The sequence below is a fragment of the Stegodyphus dumicola genome, chromosome 3 (assembly GCF_044657685.1).
Source record: "Stegodyphus dumicola isolate Sdum_Otavi_A_Nest chromosome 3, ASM4465768v1".
NCBI classification, from domain to species: Eukaryota; Metazoa; Arthropoda; class Arachnida; order Araneae; family Eresidae; genus Stegodyphus; species Stegodyphus dumicola.
Window position 1 is genome coordinate 169518297 of NC_140770.1, and position 23795 is coordinate 169542091.

The 23795-nt window shown below is 30.1% G+C and overlaps 1 protein-coding gene and 1 long non-coding RNA gene across 2 annotated transcripts in view; one reads left to right on the top strand and one right to left on the bottom strand.

The window, feature by feature from the left end:
- Window positions 1-2389: 2389 nt before the first annotated feature.
- LOC118205752 (uncharacterized) lies at window positions 2390-23728 on the top strand. The gene is made up of 3 exons (XR_004761040.2): window positions 2390-2723; window positions 12263-12413; window positions 23593-23728. It is a non-coding gene; the product is annotated as an uncharacterized LOC118205752 (long non-coding RNA).
- Window positions 5979-23795, bottom strand: part of LOC118205751 (uncharacterized) — a 101036-nt gene continuing 83219 nt past the window's right edge. Inside the window, exons 3-6 of the mRNA XM_035378038.2 lie at window positions 23567-23763; window positions 20763-20885; window positions 16449-16551; window positions 5979-11223 (exon numbers count right to left, since the gene is read on the bottom strand). Of these exons, the coding sequence (XP_035233929.2) occupies window positions 10931-11223; window positions 16449-16551; window positions 20763-20885; window positions 23567-23763 (716 nt within the window). The 3' untranslated portion in view covers window positions 5979-10930. The remainder of the gene's footprint in view (window positions 11224-16448; window positions 16552-20762; window positions 20886-23566; window positions 23764-23795) is intronic.

The following is a 23795-nucleotide window of genomic DNA, read 5'->3' on the forward strand; positions in this document are numbered from 1 at the left end:
CTTTTTATTCCAATTTGAAATATTCGTGTTTTATAATTTATTTCTATTATTATATGCATTAAATATATTGTTTTATTTATGCTCTTATTTATTTAAATTTTTCCCGCAAAAAAGTTTGAAAATTATATAATACTAATTTAAAGCATATCCTGTGCATATATATTTGAATTTAACAAACATTCTCTATTCGTAAAAAGCAAATTTAAAGTTAATTAAATTTAAATGAAATTTAATGCAAACAAAGAAATGATTAATTATTGCTGCGAACTAATCTATAATATCATTTAAATTCTGAGAGTATATGTAAATCAAGTGCAAGTATCAAAATCCATGAATAAATATATAATTCCAAAAATTTATAAAAATGCATAAATGAATAATAGGATAGATTTAATCCTAAAAAATTTATAAAAATGCATAAGTGAATAATAGTATAAATAAATTTTTGGAATTATATGTTTATTCATGGATTTTGATACTTGCACTTGATTTACATATGCTCTCAGAATTTAAATGATATTTTATATTAGTTCGCAGCAATAATTAATCCTTTATTTGTTTTCATTAAATTTCATTAACTTTTAATTTGCTTTTTACGAATAGAAAATGTTTGTTAAATTCAAATTTCATTCCTTGCAGCAATAGCGCAAGAGAATTATTTAAATTTAATTTATTTTGAAACCCTGCAGATATATATATATATATATATTTTCGTTTCACTTTTATGTGAATGTATATATACATATGCTCAGACTTTGGGATGTTTACGACTCTAAACTTTCATTCCAATTAACATGAGACAGTATTAATGCCCTAAACAATTTTTTAACAAAAAATTGCTTTTAAATTCAGTCCTCTCCAGCAGAAGCGCGGGAATTAATTAATTAATTAAACATTTCCATTTTCTTTACCTAATGTGTGTATATATAAAGAGAAATATCTTATTTTTATAACTTCTTTTATAAAAAGAGATATGAATTAAAAATGTTTAAATTAAAAATAATATTTTATGGATTATGCATAAAATATAACTGCCCATAGTGCATTTTAAAACAAACGAGATTTCTAATAAATTATCCAGCTATGACCCTGAAGTCACAAGCATAGCAAATTTTGTGTAAATATTGTGAACCTTTCTTTACAGTTGCTCTGTACTTTTAAAGTACCAACTATTTTTTAATCCCTTTAATTTTTTTTATTTTATTTATTTATTTGTTTACTTTTTCACTAACAGTACATTATAGTTTTAATAATATATATATTATTTCATAATATTTAAGGCTTCTAGAAACACATTTTTTTTTTAATTTACTTCAGCTTCTATGGAATTAGTGATGTTCATAATATGCATTATAACCTTATTTATCTAAAAATTGCTAGCGTACTTTACTTTCGCAGTTCATAAGCAGAAATTAAAATTTCCAATAACATAAAATTTAGTAAACAAAACTTTTCTGTGTTTTACGTCAGGATCCATATCAAATCCAAAACAAACAATACTCCCTTAAGCGGGAAAAATTCAGATGTTCAGCGTCGTAACTCGCGAACTGCTTGTTTGGTGCCAAAATATTACAGTGACACCTAGCGGCGGAAATGAAAATATTTTACGGATACGCAGCAGTGGAAACGCTTGTACGGATGCCGTAGGCGTGTCTTCAATTGACGCAACGCGTTCGTACGCAGTAGTGGAAACGAGCCTTTAATAATATATGTATGTTTCTCGCACTGTGAGAAAACAACGTTACCTAGTGCCATTAAATTTTGAATAACGTACGTTTCCACCTGAATATGGGCATCTGTAAGCCTAAATTTGGAATTTGTTTTATTATCTATTTCATGTTTTTTAAGCATTTTTGAGTTTTTTATTACGAAACTATGATTTCAAAGCGAAAAATGGCAACACTGTAAGGGGAAATTAAAATTCTTTGTCTCAAGCGCGCGAAACTGTATATCAGGAATTCTTAAGATAATGATATTTTAAATATTTTGTGATATAGCTATTGAACTGAATTTTATGGTTTAAGTGCGAAGAACATTTAAAAAATAAAGGTAACACACAAACAGTTTATGGTAACCCACCTCGTTCAAAAGACCGATTTCGACTGAAAAACTCATTTTTTTTAAATTTAATATTTTTTAAGGCCATATTCTTAGCTATCGAAAACAGCTTTTCTCTTCTTGATATGTTAATTAGAAGTGGAGATATACCCGTTTTTCTGAGATACAACAGACCGGAAGTAACTGTCTGGCACACCGGAAGTTAAAGGACAAATTAAAGGTGCAACTTCCACTTTTTTCTGTGTTATATATAAATTAAATAATTTTAAGCCTTTCGATATGTTTGGAGAATCTGGCAAAGTATTTTCATTATGTATTTTCTCTTTTACGTTGGCAACAACGTTTCAAACTTATTGTTTTGTTTACATTGAGATTTCGGTATTTCGGTTTTGTGTACAAATTTCCTGCACTAATTTATCAGCTAAAGATTCATTTTTCTGCACTTTTTTTATTCTGTTTAATAATCGAAAGTTCGAGAATGCCAAAATTTATACGTAGTCATTCAAAAAAGGGAAAATTTTACAGCGACTAATACACTAAATATGTGACTGCTGATGCTGGTAATCACAATGAAACTGAAACATCTGTTTATGAAATTATCTGGAACATTTATTGCAAATGAAAAAAGTGATTTTGATGAATTAAAAGGCAATCATAACGTTGAGGTTTCTATTCTTTTAAATGTTATACTCTCTCTTTGTCACATATAATGCAGGAGCATTTTTAGTGAATATTTGTGTATATAATGTCATGTAACAATCTGAAAACTTTAAACGTGATCTTTGATTATTTGTTTTTTTCATGATTTCTGTTCACGGCAACCATGATAACTCTAAACGTTCATAATAGAATCACTTGAAATTTTGCACACGTTTTATACATTATTATGCATAATGTAGACTAGCAGTTAAAAAATTAATCCCATAGAATTTAAGTTACATTATTTTTTCTTCAATAGCGTGTGTATTTTTTTAAAAAATTTTTTAAAAAAATACTTTCTCCTGAGAAAGTAATAATATTAACGTATATTTTTTCTCAGGGAGAAAGCTACGAAAATGCTATTTTGCAGAGTAGCATTGACAACAAAGTAACTTCGTCAGAAACAGTGAGTGATTGGTATTCTTACTGTCGCGAATTGGTTTCTGACAGAATGCTACGTGCAATGCGTTCATCGAAAATTGGCGGTGTCGGCCGCGTGGTTGAAATAGACGAAACGAAAATAGGCAAAAGAAAGTACAACGTTGGAAGGGTCGTTGAAGGAACTTGGATAATTGGAATGTTTCAAAGAGAAACCAAGGATTTTCGTCTAGAAATATGTCCAGAAAACAACAGATCTGCGGCGACCCTGATACCGCTAATAACAAAGCACGTGGCTCAGGGAACCACAATCATTACTGATGAATGGCGGGCGTACGCATCTTTAGCCAAAAATGGGTATTATGTGCACCAGACTGTAAATCATTCAACCCATTTTATTAATCCGGCAACTGGCGCACATACTCAGTCTATTGAGTCCAACTGGAGACCTCTGAAAGTTAAACTGCAGAAAAGTGGTCTTCATAAGGAAAACCTAGCAGATCACCTTCTCGAATATTTATTTCGGCACGAAATAAGTCACAACAATAAGGATCCATTTATAGAAATTCTGGCTGCCATCAAGGATTGCTTTCCAGTGACATAAAATCTCCGGCAATTTCCTTAACAACACAGTTTTTTGGAAGAAAAAAAAAAAAAAAAGGCCCTTTTCAGGGCTATACAAATTTAACAAAAGATATATGACATAATGCTAATCTTGAATATTGCTATATATACTTTAATTTATATGCTTTATAATGTTTAACTCATTAATATTATGTCTATTCCTGCTAAGTCTAATTTTTATCCTTTAAATAGCATGTTTCACTGTTTGATATTATTTTTTGCCAGCTAACTCTAATTTATATGTGTTTAATATGTTTCTTCATAATTTTTATGCTTTAAATATCATATTTAACCTTTTGATATTTTTTTCTGCGGCTAACACAAATTTAGATGCGTTTAATATGTTTTTTTTTAATTTATATGCTTTAAACATCACGGATCACCCGTTTAATTATCTTGCAATATGTTTATTTAATATATATAATAATATAACTTAATTTCTATGCTTTAAATATCATGTTTAAACTTTTGATAATTTTTTTCTGCGTTTTATATGTTTCTTTAATTTGTATTACGGTTAACCTTTTTAAATATCTTGTAACGTAACTGTACACCGCTAAACTTATGGCCGATTAGCCGTTGACGAGCTTGGCGAGTAAATACACTTCGCCGCCAACGGATCCTCTGCCGAAGCGCCAACGGATCCTCTCCGGAAGAAAACCCAAAAAATTTAGTGTTTACTGACATATATGACCTTATTTTGCTAGTGAATCAATATTTTCAAATTATTCTGGTTCAATACATGTTTCTAAGTAGTATGTATAAAATAATGCCGAAAATAGATTTTTATCAACAATATTTTCCTGTAAGTGATGGTTGATATTTTTATTAATTTTGATATAAAATTTTCAGTTTTTTGAGTACATTTCTCAAAATGATGATTTTTTAGCTTTTGCAGTGATTACATTTAAGTTTGAGTACAATTCATTAAGAAATCACTTAAATTCAAAAATATAACAAACATTTTGAAAAACGCCCTTCGAATGAGGTTGGTTACCTTAAAAAATCACCCCTTTGGGCGTAATATAAAATCTCAAAGCCTTCAGATTTTTTCCTTTCTTTTTGTATATTTTTTATCACTTTTCTCAATTTATGTCAGACATACAGAATTTCCTTTGTGTTAAATAATTTTACTCAATTGCACGATAATGCATGTTTTGCGAGAATGAATTGTTACGGTAAGTTAGTCTTAGTTTTGATATGCAATAAGATTATATTTATAGTTTTAATTCACAGTGGTTTTATCAGACTGCAGCATTTGCCTTGTTTATTTTGTCTTTCACCCGAATTTGAAGTAAAACTTCCATTACTTTCCTCTGTCATGACAGCATAAGAATAAATTATCCTAGGCCACCAATTTGAGGCTTTCGCTGGCGGGTTTCCCAAAATAATAATTACATACTTTTCTTATTTAATAAAAAACAAACACAAAAAAAATTCAATGATACATTTAAAATCAAATTTTTGGTTCTTCTCCCTCCCGTTTAATTGTAGCTATTTGGAACTACTAAAAAAAGAACTGTAACCTCCACACCACTTGAGATTACAAATATTATTACAAACATAAAAAAATATACTTAAAAATATGCATATGTACATAAGAAAATGAAAAGAAACTGACATTTGGACTATTATAAATTCATAGCATGCAACAGTATGCAAAGCGCCAACCTTATTATATACTTTATTTACCCGTGCTCTGTTTATTATTACTAGTAGTAGTTTCTTGTAAACTGTATGCTAAATCTTAGGGCATGTTACTTATAAATATAGTTCACTGCAGAGTAAAGTAACTTAAAACCACTAAGAAGACAAAAATTTGAATCATTTACTAAAAAAAAAAAAAAAAAAAAAAAAATTGATGGGCCAAAAAAATTTCAAAAAGTCTAATATTTTATTTTTAATGAATAAAAATATTTGGGAAGAGGCATGCTGTGAATATATACCTTTTATGTGACATATTTTTTTTTTTTTTTTTTTTTGCTGTGAATATATATCTTCTATGTGATTTATTTTGTTACTGTGAATATATACCTTTTATGTTAATTTTATTACTGTGAATATATATTTAAGCAAATTTTCACTGTAAAAGGCAAAATCATTTTGAACTATTGTTAATTTTAAAAGTGTTTAGTTTTTGTTGTTCCAGTACAACAGTTTTATGTGAACGTTTTTCAAAAAAAAGAAAAAGAAACTATATAAAATAAAAGCAAAATCACTTAAAGCAAATTATTTTTATTAACATCATGGTACATAATAAAACTCTAATCACTGTACGTATACAAATAACACATAAATGTATCAACACAAACCATGAAATTTTTTATTTATTTACTTTTTTTTGGGGGGAGGGGGGCACTTGCTTTGGGTTTCTTATTTTATTCATTAGGCATAAACAGTAAAAAAATAATTGAACAGAAATTAATGTGTTTAAATGTTACAGTTTGCATATGAAGGTTATTTTAAAACATAACAATTACTAAAAGTGATTCCATAATAGCATTTTTATATTTCTCCTAAAATAAACTAGGATATTTTCCATTTGTTCGAGATTTCCGAGAAAGGAAAATGTAGCGATCACATGGTGGTATGCTTATGGTGTTTCTCGGTATGTAGTTGCATGCTCATGCTATTAGCATCGACTTCTGGGAAGAGAATATTCGATTGCCATGTAACAGACCCAGGAAATCCCAAGATCATTATCACCTTCAAAAGTTAGAAAATTTGTGCGCTGTCTGCACTTCTCATGGGTACTAGTATATGGTGATTCGAGGAAACATCAAACATCATTAAGTGAGGATGCCACCACGTGATCATTACAAATGTATTCCAATAATAGGCTGACAAGGGCATGGAATCAGAACATCACATGTTGTTTTTCGCAGTGGCGTTAGCAAAGGAGGGGCGGCATTTTATGTGCAAAACATTGTTTTATAGGATCCGCGACCATGAGCACAAACATACATGCGTCATTTGGATCGAATTATTCTCAAAACAGGTTGCAAAGATGGGGATGTTCTTTCCATCAAGCATATAAATTCTCTCTTTCTGGAGTAGAGGATTTTCACATTCCAACAAGTAATAATGCCCCTTTTGTAAGAGTCTATGTTTTGGCAGAATGCCAGCTGAGGTTGCGTTTGAGACGGTCGAACTATATTTCAGATTTTACAAATATAAATAAGAAGGCAGCACCCTACTTCTGAGCCATCTATGATCCATTAACTTTAAAAAGATTAACAATAACTCTTCAGATACAACCTCATCCAGATTAAAAAAGATTGAGTTTTAGAGTTGTTTGGTTTCAGAAATGGGGGAAAACCCTTTCCATTTTCACAGCAGAAGTTAAGCAAAAACTTTAGATGCAACGAACAATAAAAAATTTATGAATTAAAAAAATGGTACTTTTCCGTTTCGCCGGCACAAATTTCGCCAAGCAGACTTTATTGGCAACAACATGCAGTATACACATAAAAATTGTTAACAAATATAATCTAAGGATTCTTAAAGAACAAACAAATGTAATCTAAGGGTTTTTTTTATTTTGAAGGCATAAATATTTTAATATCGTTTAAAATTTTGTAAAAAAACCAATAAATAAAGACAATAAATTTGTAAAAAGACATTAATTTAAGAATGTATTATGCTTTCATGGTCAACATCCTGATTCGCTGGTTCATATCACGTGACCCCAAGTAATCTCATCTCACGTAAACTATGCTACAAAAATCTAATTCTCTCAGCTATTATCTACATTAATTTCAAGTTAAATCTTAATTCAGAATGCAAGTGTAAATGCAAGAATTATTTCAATTCGTACAAATAGCTTACTCAGAAATTATGTAAGACCGCAGTGGTTTACTTCGCTAGTGCATTCTTAATGGAATTGATGAATTTAACTCTGCCTTTTCTATATTTCCGCTTTGGGGTGAGCAGTGTGCTTGCATCCTAATTAACTTAATTACCACGAATGGCCTTAAGGCAAAAAATTGAACTATCTGAGTAAAAATTCTATGTAATTGTAGGCCAGTATTGAAAGAAACAATCAATCTGATAAGAAATGGCTGCGATTTGTTTTTAAAATGAGGTATAAAAGGTTACCAGCGAGGTTATTCCGTTTGGCATCAGTTACACCATTATTGGCGGCTTTATCGCCTGCGCCGGCAAAACGGAAAAGTACCAAAAAATCTTTGAATAACTTTTTCTGAAAGCAAGCAAATTTAATAGCAATACGACTTTTGTTCAAGATTTATGAAAGGAAATGGCAACAAAATATTATCATAACTGCTTTTGACCCTCTGAGTGGCATGGGTTTTTGGATTTGCTAATAAAGACATATACTGAAACAGCATTTAAGAGTTAAATTTGTGTCTTTTTTCATAAACTTCCTCAAGCCAAAGGCTGGGACACATAGTATGTCCCAGCCGTAGTTAATATGATCACCATCATTCAGGAGATTCTAAGTACTTTTTAACCCAGTAGTAATTTTTAAACTATTAATCTGACATATATGTCCCATTAATAGTCAAAGGGTTAAAGAAAGAAAAAAAAAAAAATATTCAAACTATAAACTAATATATGTCATGACCAGATAAAAGTGGTCATGCCATTCAGAAGGTTAAAAAGCAACATCTCCACAAGATGCAGATTAACTGTTAGAACAGAAAATTAAGAAGAATAACCTGTCAAACCATACAATGAAATTTACAAACCTTTCAAATTTCCAACTATAAAAAAAGTCCTATAAATCTTCACACTTTTTTTTAAAATATCACACACAATTGACATTTTAGCATATTAATGTGCAGTTTGCACCTAAGGACCTTGCTACAGTGGTGGAAATATTTCCCCGCCTTTCTGGACATGAAGTACATTATAATTCGCAGCTGATGGCGATTTATCATTTATGTTGCTAAAAACATGCAAATTTAAATCCTTTAAATACAGATGTGTAACTGAGAGTTCAGAGTTGGACTGTTAAGACTTAACAGAATCGTAAAAGGCTTGCAGGTGCAAAACAATAAATGCTGTACCAGTTTAATTTTGAACTAGAACTTATTCTTATCCTCCCTCCCCCCAAAAAAAAAATGCCCAATGACACATCAGCCTGTTGGTTTTGTAAGATTTTTTGAAAAATATCCAAATTTATCAGAACTACATACATCAGCATCAAATTCATTGAGCTTGCATGGTAATGAAGCAAGCGATGAATCTTATGTTGATGATAAGGAGAAAATGCAACACAATTTTATAAATATTCTCAATTTAATCATTTTTTTGCCAATTTTATTATATGTGGATTTGACTTACCTTAATAATAAACAAAATCTAACTTTATGAAAAAATGTTTTGGCTTTCAGACTAGAAGGAAAATCTTTGGTCTGAAGACTAGAAATAAAATAACACCGCCATTTTAAAGAGACAAATTGTGCTTTACTTTTATTTTAGAATACATATTTTAAAATAGAAAAAGCAAGATCATACTAATGTTGAATTAAATTTAATCCAAAAATTAAGATTTAAGATCAATCACCTCATTCAAAATATTTCCAAATTTAACTACACATAAATATATCTGAAACACAGAATACAAATTTCTGAAAAAATAGTCAAACATAAACAAGGCAATAAGTTTAGCAGCTTCTCTGTAAACAGAAACAAGACAACATGACACTGAAACTATACAAAAAGTAAGAAGTAGATTGGCACAGATTTTAATACAGACCTCTGTCTTCCATAAACAAAGATAAAAATCTATGGCAATCAAATTTTATTTAAGATGAATTTTACAAGAAAATAGCTTCTTAAAACTGCACATAGAATTAAAAAAAAGAACGATGAAACAATGTGGAGAAACAAAAGCATCACTACACAAGGTAAATTTTAAGAGCATCTGGAAGTAAGCAAATTATTTACTTATAGCACACTTTCTTTTAATACAACTATTTCTCTGGATTATTTCTCCGTTGCTGTTATAAATTATAATATAATTCATAAAATACATTTCAATAAACTAAAATATATAAAAAATAAGTGGACTATAAACTCGAGCATGATGTACACGATTTTAAAAATATATCAAAATTAATGGATAATTTTACAAAAATATCAATCTTGTATACACACAGAACAATAATTCTTTTCACACTATCTGACGATGGAGAGAGTGACAAACACATCTGAACAATATGGAAAGGTATATATGCTGGTATAAGATGGGATGCGATTGTGCAAAACATATATTTTAGTTCTCTACGATTACATTTAATAAACACCATAAAATTGTCAAGGCACATATATAATTGGAAGCATACAGATGACAGATGTAAAAAATGATTGTTGTATAGCATGTTGTATTCCAAAGGAACTTCTCTGGCATATCTTTCCTGGCTGACATCGGTTCAGCAGTTCAAAGTAGTTTAATGGAATATCAATCTTATTTGCAACATCCATGGTCACACCAATATAAAAATTTTAAAATCCTCTACACCATTATTTCGAGATAAAGTGCTTCACATACGTTGTGCACTCTTTGTAAACTTAATTTTTTATAAAAGTTTATGGTACTTGTTATCAACGGAGGTGCCAACACTTATAAATTAGCATCATTACATTAATAAAGACCCAACCCACTCACTGTGATTCCTGTGATTGCTTGACAACACTAGCAGCTTAGAAAGATGCGATTTATTAATTTATTTTGGTTATAGAAGTGCGGGTATTGCTTTTATTTTAATCAACTTTAATCCAATTACAGCAATTAGATATCTGCATTCCACCATTTTCCTAAACCTTTTCCCGTGGAAAGTTCTTGGGACAATATTTATTTATCGTCTGCTAATTTTTATATTTATTGTATTTTCATAAAGCATTTTATTATATTTGCTGAGAAGTGAAACAAAAGCAATATGAACTGTTCACGAAGTCACTTGCCTTCTTTTTTAGCCAGATTCATATGCAGGCAGAAGTAATTGTGGAGGGGGGGGGAACTGTTTCATCAATCTGCTGACAATAATAATAAAATAGGTTGTCAAAAGGTGTCCAGACCAAATCCATTGTTAAAAGGTGCCAGCAGATAACTGGTGATGTAGTGACAGGTATTAACACAGAAGTATGAACGTTTGTTTATAGATTGCAAAACAAGTAACAAGTTAATCAATTCCAATAAAAATAATCAAGTTCCATCATCTGGAGTTGTATGTGTTTGAGCAGTTATTACAGCTTGGGATATTACAGGAAAAGATGGCACATCTGATGGGAAGCTGTAAAAAGCAGGTGTGGCATTATTCTTCATTGGTGGCAACACAACTGTAGCTCGAACTCCATGCAACAACTCATTGGAATTTCCTGCTGAAATACCATTCAGTAATGGTGGCAGCAGAACAGTAGCTCTAGCCCCATGATGTACTTCGTAGGCACTCCCTGAACCATGAGATGTGTATGCAGACGTGTCTTCTGATGAAAACGCTGGGGAAATTAAATGGGCATATTTTAATATATGAATTGGTATATGATAAATTTTCACTGCAGTTTGAATATGCTTATTCAGGCCAATAGAATGCTTAGAGCACGTGCCTAAACTCAGATTCAAAATATAGAACAATGATTACTAAAATATTATTGATTTATTAGAATATTTCTTACATATTTATAATTAAATTATTAATAAAGAAAAAAAACATTTACATTGGTAAAAAATGCTTTGTATCTCTGTGAGTAATAACACTATATTGATAGGACCACACACAATAAATCAGTCCTCCTCCCCAGTTTTCGTTCATAATCAGAAACTAACTTCAAATAAAATTATATGCACGGACAAAATTAGGGAATTAATGAAAATTAATGCATCAGGATAAAATTTATATGCTACAATAATAGTATTACACATTGTAAAATAATTTTTAAAAAGTAATAAATCGATTTTAATATAAATTATTAAATATAAAGCCTAATTATATACATTACATTTGTAGCTATACCGAAATCTTAACTGCAGCAATCATCTAGTGGTGCACAATAGTTCTGTAAACTCTTGATAAGGAAAAATTAAGAACAGAGTGCTTAATACTTGTCAATTTTATGCATTTCATTTTTAATTTTGCTTCATACGCATTTTTTAATTTCAAGATATCACGTTTCACTTTACTTCCACCCAATCAAAATTTCTGACGACCAACAGCTATGCTCATAGCTTTTTCCATTGCAGTAAATATCTAAAAATCTAGATCACAATAATATTATGTCCTGAAAGCAGCCTTATAATATAAAGTACATCCACAAAGTTTTAGGACAATATTTTTAATAAATCATTCAAATAATTATTGATAGGATCTGTTGTTATGACATTAAACTTGTTTTTTCTAAAATATCGTTTACTTAGGCATAGAATTTTCTATGCAGTTAAATATTTGCTTTAATCCAGTGAACATCTGCTGACATGAATTCAAAAGCTGTGAACTTATGATTTGATTCAAATGACACACATTAATCCTGACTTTTTCAGACAAATTGTGACTGCAGATGAAGCTTGGTACTTGAAATTGAGATAAAATAGCAGTCCTTTGCTTAAGCTTGAGAAGATTCATTGCAGTTGCAGAATCCAGATGATCCATAACATTACAGGCTTTATCATAAAATCCAGATGTAAGAAAAAGGTAACTCACACGTTAAAATGAAATAATCATTATGTAGAATTTATCATTTGGTGGTATTTAACAAGATTTCTTAATCTCATTTGTTTTAAGCACGTTTAAGCAGAAAAATCTTTTGCCATCTTTTCATTTTATTTTTGTGAATTACTCATTTGAGAAGACACAACTTGTGTGACAATTTCCAATATTCATACACAATAAAATGCATACAATATTATTCGTAAAATAAAAACTAATCACAAAATTTTAAAATACTTCAACTTGCAATAAATTTTACACAATAAGTTTGAGAACATAACAGTATCCTCATTTTTAGAATACTTAATAAATCTAACAGATGGCAGCACCATCCACAGATTTATAATGGTATTTATTTTTGAAATAATTTGTAATACTCTTTGAATCTGATAAGATGGCAGCACATCCAAAAATGATTAATAATGTATTGCATTTTTTGAAATGCACAAATAAACCTCATTTTGTAAAAACATTAATTTACTTACCGCATTTTTTCAAATGGAGCAAAAGACAAAAATTGAACAAAAGAGCTTTTTCTTAGTCTTTTTGAAAAAATGATTTTAGAAATAATTTTTTTTCAAAAGCATGGGATTTTGGCATCAGAAAGGCTGTCTCAGCTAAGAATATTATGAAATGCATTTATATGATCCAAACCCATTTGATACATAGGTTCACACAGAATGCCAAAAATCATTTTATTGTTATACAGTGTGATTTCAGTACTATTTGTCAATTTTTATCTAATAAAAAACCATTATCAAATTGAACATTAAATTCAACACTAATCAATTGGCATTAATCAACCACACATGTAATAATTTATTAAATATATTTGCCAATATGTATTTTGCTAAATATTCAATAAATGTTTATTTCTTTGTATTAACAGTCATAAAATTATGCATTTAAATAACTTTTAAAGAACACAAAGAGCTGCTGATAGAAAAAGAATTAATTTCTGCATTTCTCTGCTTTAGAATAGATTACTGTTATTCAACAATTTATTATTAAATCCTGGTAAAAAAGTTTAACTTGTTTTTCAGTTACTTGTGTCAGAAATATTAGTTTCCTCTAATTAAATTATTGAGAATTTAATAAATAATCTCATAAAATGATAATCTAACATCATTCTACAAAACTGATGCCACAATAGGGCATTAAATTATAGGCAATAAATATTATGATATTAAGGCTATTAAATATTGGGGAAAGGAAAAACTAATCATGATCTTTGCAATAATACAATTTTTTTAAAATTTATAATAAAGGTATTATAACAAAGACTAAGACTAAATTAATAAAACTTTAGAGAAAAGAATGCAAAGAAAGAATATGATACTTAGTATTAAATGTTTTGTACAAAAATGTACCATTGTTATGAAGCCCATCATCAAAAAACATATGCAAATCAAGTTCATGGATGCTTTTATTAATAAAAAGACTGAGGGAAAAAAGGAAAAAAATTCTTGCTGATGTATGCAATGGAAATTTAACTCTTTTTTTCAATTACTTTTAAAGATATTTAGCAAATCTTTGTAAAATACACAGTTTTTATTATAAAATGATGTTTCTAAATAATAATTTACTGCAGCAAATAATTTAAAGAATTATATTTTGCAAATATAATAATAATTTCTTGCAAATAAGATGTGCATAATTTACATCACTCAACTGAAATCTTTATTCTGAAGTTAAATATGCCATTTTTATTTTTCATTTGATTGCTGTATGCTTCTTAATTTAATGGGTAATCAGGACTTAAATTCATGTAGAGCTCCAAAGAGTCCTGGTAGTTTAATTTATTATATAACATTAATTTAAATTGAATTATTCACTTTTAATTTATCTCTCAATTTTTCAATTTATTTTAACTAATTATAAAGTATTATTTTATTTACTTTTTGGAAAAGCCTTCCATGGTTATTATTCCATAGAATTAGAAGAATTCCAACCCTTCTAATTAAAAAAAAAAAAAAAAAAAAAAAAAAAAGTCTTCATTAAATTAATAATCTCAATTCTGAGTTATAATGCTATTGTTTATTTAAATAAAGCTTCAACAGTATCAGTTAGGCCTTTGAAATATTTTCTCAAAATAAAAAAAAACTAGGTTTGCTTCCTCATTAAAGCAGCCACCACATTCTGGCGAAATTTAAAATTACAGTGAAACCTCAGTTCACGAATTTAATTTGTTCCTGAAAGCCATTCATCAGCTGAAACAATTTTCTCCACAGAAAACTGAAATTGAATTTTGATGGAAGAAAGGACTAATTTGTTCCTTGACCATAGATGATTGTTAATTTAAACTTTACAACAGCATTTCGGTTCAGAAACCAAAACCAATGGAAATCATTAAATACAAGAAAAGATAAACACAATATTAAACAGATATAATGAATGAAAATTTAATTTTACTGAATTTGTACATAAGCAGAATGAACAGCATTAAATGAGAAATGATAAAGATGATGTTATTGTTTGGATTAGGTGTTCTCTTTTTTAAAACCGTCCAGTAACTGTCATCAGAAGGCTCAGTCTTCTACCTTTTTTTTCCTCTTTAAATCCACTTAATGCTACTCTCAATTAAGTCTCTAAAAGAATTAATTGGCCTCTAACTTAAAAAATTTGTCCAGTGTGATTTGTTGTTATCTACATTTTAAAATGTTTCTGATGTGAGATAGTTACTTTCACTGAAACATGCTTTAGCTACAACTTGCTACTGCTTTATTAGACCACTGCATGAAAATTTTGCATCTTATCACATTTTGCACAGAGACCTAAGCATCAAAGCAATCGAAATCTCTGCATGGAACCCAGAACAAATTTATGGCCCTGTAAGTCATTTTCTGCTAGGGTTCATTAATGAGAGTGAAGCAATGGAAAAAAATTAAATGATATTTTCAGAAGTCAGTGAGTGTTTATATGGCATAGATTAATTCAAAACACTTTTGAAATTCCTAAATTGCCGACTTGATCATTCATCATCTGAAGAATATTTTGTTCAGATAATTTGTTCATGAACTGAGTTGAGATGTTTGTGATCCTAAGTTTTACTGGAGTAGCATTAGAAAGGACATTATGAAAATCAATAAAATTTGCTAATTCTCTTATATTCTTTCTGCCGTGCATTGCGATAATAAACATGGTTTTCATGTGTATTAGAGGGTGACCCCATAGCCAATGCAAACCAGTGCAGCCGCATGAGGCAACAGGAATTTGGGGTGGCAAAGTTTTAAAATTTTGCGAGGCATCGTATGGTAGAATTTAGAAACCACAGACACTGCAATGGATGGGAAAATGCCTAGCGCAGACTTTGCAAGTCTTAAAAATCAATCATTTCATGTGATAAAGACAACAACTGACAGTGAATTCGTAGGCATGTTTCAGAGGGTAGAAGGATTCAAAAACATCCGTTCAGATGTTTCAGAATGGAAATATGAAAAATGAAGAATCAAGTTTTCAAGCTTCAAATAATGAAGAAATCATTCGTTGGTTGGTTGGTAACGGAGGACGGGGACACCTGATGTCTAACAGAGGTAAACAGGCATGTGTCCCGGCCCTCCACTAACCCTGATACCTCAAGAGGGCACCTCAGGAGCTTTTTAGGATGTTAACATTCTTCATTCATTCGATGCATTTTTTGTTCAGATTACTTGTTTGTGAACTGAACTTTTCACGATCTGAGGTTTCAATAAAATCAAAGGAATATTATGGGAACCTTAAAAAAAAAAAAAAAAAAAAAAAAAAAAAAAAAAAAAAACCCACAATGTACAGGGAGGAGGAAGTAACATCTATTGAACTTTGTAGAAGCCATAATTCAACAGCTATTGCCATTATAGAAACAAATATTGTATTTTATGACTTTCATCCACATTTAACTGTCAATTGCACTATTTAATGAAATTTAATTTTTCAGCCCAACAGAATATGAAATGCAAAGCAGTACGAAAAGAAATCCTAGAACTATGAAACTAATTATCATCATATAATTAGAATTAATTAATAACAGATATTTAAACTTACATTTTGGAGATAACTTTTCTCCTTTTTTCTTTGCTTCAGCTTCTCGAGGTTTTCTTTTCCTTCGTTGTATTGCATCTTTCTTCATACTAAGCGGACGAGATTTCTAAAAGAAAATTAAGAGAATTTGTACAGTTTTGACAAAATTCAAATAAACATATCTCTAAAGCAAATTATTGATTTAAATAAATTCTTTTTCTTTCTTATTAACAGTTATCAATAGTTGAGGTAAAGAGATATGCAAGCTTAAACACACACACAATTTTTAAAACAAATGAAATAATAAAAAGCTTCCTCTAACTTGAAGTTTATTATTTTCACAAATCTTTATGCACATAATGCAAATGCAGAGGGGGTATAATTATTAAGGTAGCATAATATTTTGAATTTGTTACCATTTCATCTTTACGTTTTGCATGTTTATGTACCATCTTAAAAAATCATGCATGTTTTCAAAACTCTTGCTAATTGGTAAAAGTATTTCTTAAAAATGCAGAAAACCTAATAATGATACTATTGAACTGTCAGACATAATTTCATTTTTATATTTTTGCTCAAAAATGTTTTGTCATATTCTTAATCTGAATTTTCTAATTAGCTGCTTATTACTAATACTACAATCTTATTAAAAATGTTGCTATTTTGAAGAAAAACTAAATAAACTAATTATTAGTTTTCATTATTTATTAAATTAGTATTCTTCCTTTTAGTTGAGACAAATGTTTTCACTTTGCGGACTTTCATCTAAAACAGGAACCAAATATTTCAGTCATTTTCATAGAAATTTATATAGTTGACAGATTCATTTATACAGTTTATACGCATACGGTTACAACTGTATGAATTTATATGGATTAGTTTACATGCAATTTAATTAAATTATAGTTATAACTACATGAATTTATATAGTTGGCAGATTAATTTTTTTCAAATAAAAAGTAAATAAAAATTGTATATTATAAATTTTTAATCAGACACAATTTTATACATGACAGGATACCCATACCTCCAATTATTTAATATACATCACATTAACAACAGTTTTATTTGACTTTTATCTTGAAAAAGTTGGTCTCGGACATATATTTTCTAGTAGATAAATGTTTGAAATGACACAAGTATTCATGTTTTGGCTTTTATAAAACATTAATTTTGCAAAAATTACAAAAATCAAACTTTTCATATGTTTCCGATCAAAATTAAGACTGTGAGTCAAAGCCCCAGTGAAAAATTTTCAGAAACATATAGAGGCCAACCTAAGACATGACTACACTGGACGTCAACAACTTGCATGAAATAGGTGTACTCTGAGAAAGTTTGTTTAATCGTGCTGGTCCATTGGACAAAGGGCAGCAGGTTAAAAATATGGAAACATGGATTTTTGCATAATTAAAAACATTTCTGTTACTGGAAATGTACGCCTGCAACCAATGGTTGAGAAAATAATGGCTGGGTAAGGACTTTTCTGGAACTGTGTGTATAATAGTAGTTAACATATCCTTCTTCACAAACATTAAAGTGGCTTATCATGAATTAACTGACCATGACAAGTATTTTATGACTGGATAGTGATGTTATGCTTATCCATTATTGGCACTAAATAACACTTTGGTAATTTATTTATTTATTTATTTTATTTTATTTTATTTTATTTATTTATTTTTTTTTTTTTTGTTCCGCATCATTGTTCTATGCATGGTATATTATGGCTTTACAAGTCTCATTTACATAATATTTCAGGGAGGGGTGAGAAGTTTCTAAAATTTAAAAATCTATATTAATAAATAAAAATACATATAAAAAAATTTGAAAGTTTTCAGATTTTATATTATGCCTAAAGGGTTTTTTTTTAATGTTTTGTCTGCTACCTTTAGTTATTAAGTATCACGTTCTCTGCACTTAAACAATAAAATTCAATTCAACAGTAAAATCACAAAGTATTTAAAAAAAGCATATATTTAGAATTTATGATACACTGTCTCATGTGCTGGAGATACAAATGTTTAATTCCATACAGTGTTGCCACTAATCGCTTCAAATCATGGAGTCTTAATCAAAAATTCATTAACGTTTTACACACTATGAAATTTAAAATTCCAAATCCGGACTTCCAGGTGCTCATGTTTAGGTGGATGGCTATATTATTCAAAATTTGACGATTCTAGGTACAGCCATTTTTTCACAGTTCAAGGAAAATACATACATACATGCAGATTTTTTCCCCCATATGGTGTTGCCATTGCCCGCTTTGAAATTGTCAAGTTAGTTGATCAAAAATTCATTAAAATTTTACAAAATACGGAATAGAAAATAAAACAAGTTCCAAATTTGAACTTCCAGATGCCAATATTCGAGTGGAGGACTACGTTATTCAAAATTTTATGCCTGTAGGTACCGTTGTTTTTTCAAAATGTGAAAAACATACCTACATTCATGCCAATTCTTCTTTATTTAATTCCTTTAAACATAATGCAGGGCTCTAATATTTGGTGACAACAATTTGAAAACTGAAACACCATTTTATAGTGGACGATGCAAAATGCCAAAATGAAATTAAATAGCACTTCTGGGCAAATAATCCTCCGGGCTTAAAGAATAAAAATAATATGTATTTTAAAAATAGTTGAATGCTGAATAATCGAGCTTTTACTATATATACTTCCTTGTTAAGTGTTCATTAATGCATGCCAATTTTGACACAATAGTGCGTATCTCAATAGCAGTTAAAAAAGGTTTTGATTTACAGTATAATGAACAGGACATTTTTCTGGCAGTGCAATTTCCTTAAAATTAGCAAGCAACAGCCTTACGTTTGGTGTAGATTTTAGTCAAGACTATCGATTTTAAGGGAGTTCCTCTTTATCAGGAGAAAAGAAATCTGCATTGAAGGAAAAGTCACATCTATTTTTATATCATAAGCAAAGCAAAGTGAAATAAGAAGGTAGCATCGTCTTCATTTTCATTTGCTACCTTCAAGGTACCTGTTTGCTGTATTGAGCTACCTTCTCGTATGCTTTGCATTTTATATAAATACGAGGGCTATTCAGAAAGTAAGGAACGTTTCCATCTGACGTCACTATGTGCGCGCCAATCACTTATATTTTGGTGTCTGCATGCTCGGCATCTCAGTCGGCATTCAGCCATCACAACGGGAACATTTCCACGCTGCCTATTTAAAAATGGCTTGTTTGAAATTGTCACACAAAAGCTAGGCTACTGCAAATTTTGTGCAAGATGGGTGCCGAAATTGCTTACAGACCACCATAAAGGTCAGTCAATGGGGGCAGCTTTGACATTTCTGGAGGCCTATGACAAACATGGTAATTTATTACTGGATCGAATCGTAACTGGTGACGAGACATGGGCAAGACACGTGAATTGCGAGACAAAATTACAGTCCATGCAGTGGGGAACACAAGTCCCCCAAAAGACCAAGAAAATGTTCGCAAACCTTGTCACCAAAGAAGATTATGGCGAATGTGTTTTATGATAGGCAAGGTGTGCTTCCGATTGATTTTCTCAAACCTGGTGCCACAATAAACTCTGAGCGGTACGTTGAAACTTCGTGCAAATTTAGGAGAGCAGTTCAAAACAAGCGCCGAGAAAAGTTGACGTCCAAAATTTTGTTTTTGCACGACAACGTCCGACCTCACACAGCAAACCGCACTCAAGAAATCCTTAATTCATTCAATTGGGAGGTTTTCCCTCATCCGCCCTATAGTCCCGATCCTGCACCTAGTGATTTATTTACACTTGTTTCCAAGAATGAAGAACGGGCTAGTAACACTGCGCTTTGCTGACGACAAGGAGCTGCAGGTGCCCGTCACTGAGTGGCTAAGATCGCAGGCGGCAGAATTCTATGATGAAGGAATTTCAAAGCTTGTCCACCACTATGATAAGTGCCTCAATTTGTTTGGTGACTATGCAGAAAAGTATAATTTTAGTCGCTCTTTCTGATGTATATAATATTTTTTCCCCTGATACTTAGCTTCTTTTTAATTCCAAAACGTTCCTTACTTTCTGAATAGCCTACGTATGATTGTGGCTCCTCCCTTCTTTGCAGCTTTTCTGTGGTCCTGATGAACAGGGACCTATACCTGTTTGCCCTCGAAATCAATAGTTTAGACTAAAATTTATGCTAAACAAAAGGTTGTTGTTTTGCTAATTTTAGATTTTACTTTGGCATGTTTCTTCCTGTTCAGTTATCTTCTTCCTTCAAAAACTAATAAATTAGAGGAGTATGAATATGACAGTACTTGGAATATATTTATGCAATAAAATTTTTAATTTATATTCAGAATAAATCATGGCACTCACCTTATGAAGTTTCTCGTACAAACCACAGGCATTACATACAAATTCTCCATTTAAATTTCGCCTCCAAAGGGTTGTCACAAGTGTTGAGCAATTATAGCATTTTTGATTACCTTTATTTCCTGGCTGTAAAATATACTTAGTTATATATCAAACAAATATATTTTAATGTACAGCATTATACTTAGATGAAAATATTTCATAAAATATATTTAAAATAGCAGAGCTCGGGTGAAATGCTGTTTAACTCATTGCTTGGTGGCAAAATATCTTCATGATAAGCATGCAATGCTGTCAACCTTTATATTTTGTGTTCGAGGAGTGCAATGAACTTTTTAAAAAAATTTATATTCAGTGAAATCATGCACATGCGCTATATAGCATCATAAGAACGTGTTTAAACAGCATAGCATTTAATTAAAATTTGACTAATTATTGTTAATATTTAACCCTTTGCGGCATGGTGGGTCAATATATGACCCACCTAATTAATATTTATTTTCTCAGTTAGCAATTTCCGTTAGAAATTAAATAATCTATTTTATTGTTTTTCTCAGTAGATGTCACTACTATACCAGGGCTTCATATGTATGTATCAAATTTTAATCTTAAAATAATATTCAAGAAAATATTTTCTTTTGTTCCTAAAATTTAAAAATATTAAATATATATATATATGCAAAATGTGCATATGCAAAATTTTACAAGTCATGCATATATGCAATAAGTACAAAATGCATTTTAGTGTGTTTATTATGAATATTTTAGAATGCACACTTTATTTTGTTTATTCATTCCACATATGATTTTTTTTCCCTGCTGTACACCAATATGCTATAAGACATGTGCTAGTTGCATGGTGGGACAAACGGTTATCCCACCTTCCCCCATAATAAATAAAAGCACAGAATTTTTTTTCAAGCCTTAAATGCACTTAAGTCCATCTGACTTATTCTATTATAATTCTCTCTTATTATTTTTTTAAAGATTAAAATATATTTTAAATATGCGTGTCGCAAAGGGTTAAGGGATTAAAGATTTCATGCAGAACAATCATGCATTTTTTGTTCGGTAGAGGTAAAATTACTTATTGTGTGCAGTTTTTTTTCAGTAGATGTTTTAGATGTACAATTTTTTATGCATTTTTTGTTCAGTAGAGGTAAAATTACTTATTGTGTGTAATTTTTTTTTCAGTAGACGTTTTATATGTACAATTTTTTACTTAGATGAAAATACTTCAGAGAACATATTTAAAACTAGCAGAGTTTTTAGCACAATGGAACTTTTCCTTAAATGAAAATAAGGCGCTAAAGCTTTTATATAATAATAATAATAATCTGAAAGTTTTTTAGATTTTTTATTATGCCCAAATGGACTTTTTTTAATGTTTTGTGTGTTACCTTTATTTATTTTTTTATTTTAAATATCATGTTCTTCAAACTTAAACCATAAAATTCAATTCAACAGCAATATCACAAAATATTTAAAAAGAGCACATATTTAGAATTTCAGATACACAGTCTCGTATACTGGAGCTAAAAGTGTATGGGAGGTACAGTGCTACCATTGCTCACTTTAAAATCATTGAGTTTGTTAATCAAAATTTGCTAAAAGTTTTATGAAAAATATAATAAAACAAATTCCAAATTAGGGCTTCCAGATGCTCATTTTTGGGTGAAGAATTACATTGTTCAAAATTTGATGGCTCTACATACCGTTGTTTTATCACAATGTGAGAAATATACATACATTTATGCAGATTCGTCATTATTTAACTTCTTTAAGTATAACACAGGGTGATAATATTTGGTGTTAACAATTTGAAAAGTGATACAGCCTTTTAAAGTTTTTAATGCAAAATGCCAAAACTAAATTAATAGCCCTTTTGGGCTAGCGCACTTTGGGCTAAAAAGAGACACAGAGAGAAAAGAAAGGGATAAAAAGCAGAACAACGGCTATTTGATAATTTTTTACAGTATAGGGTTTCCCTTTCAAACAATAGCATTTTGCATTTTTCGCTCCTGCACCATTTTCTACTTGCATCATCAATTTTCCTTCGTAGGCTTACAGTAAAATTAATTCTTCTAGTTTTCATAATTTTTATAATTTAGTATCGTGTAAAATATTGTGGATATATTATTACTATGTATGCATTCCATTGGTTTTTCATTCCAAACATATACAGTCAAAAGTCTTTAATCTGGACTCGTCGGGACTTTGGCGATTCCGGATTATCGGTATTTTCCGGATTATAGATCATCAGTTTAAATCTGGTAAGATGGCATGCAGAAATTATAAAATTTAAAATATTAAATCGTAATTTATGAAATAAAGAGCAATTGCGTAAAGCATACATTACGCGTAGTCAAAATTAGAAAATTGCAACCAGAAAACTATTTGATGTGTATTCGTGATATTTATAATGACGAGGAATTTGATTTAAATCGTATCAAAGACCGAGTACATCGAGATGAAATACTACATTTAGTAAGGAATTATAAGCCAAATAAAATAAAAACATCTGCCCTGAAGATAAGGATAGTGCTGACAGATCAACTTCCAGTTCATTGTGCGCAGCGACGCATTATTTATGTTATTTTCATGTTAGAGTTGCTGTATTATCATACATTTTATGCCAACATTTATATGTGGAATCAAGTGGTGGCTGGGCTACAAATCAAAAAGTTCCATTATATCTAGTACAAAATTTTCATTTTGTGCATTTTTTCATGTAGGGTATCTGCAAAAATACTACTAAACTGTAGTTTCAAAAAGACTCAATTGCCACACAGAAAATATTAACTAACCAGGCCCTTCTTTTTCTTCTTTGCAGATGATTCCATTTCTTGCATTTGAGAGTCTGCACTGCACTGCTGGCACAGATAATGACCCTTCATGTGACAGCGCCAGAAAATGCTGGTTGAAGTGCCACATTTTACGCACTGCTTTCTGAGTTCTTCAGAACTTACATTCAAGAAAGGATTTTCTTCAGTATCTGTATAACCTACAAATAAAGAAAATTAATTTATTCACATA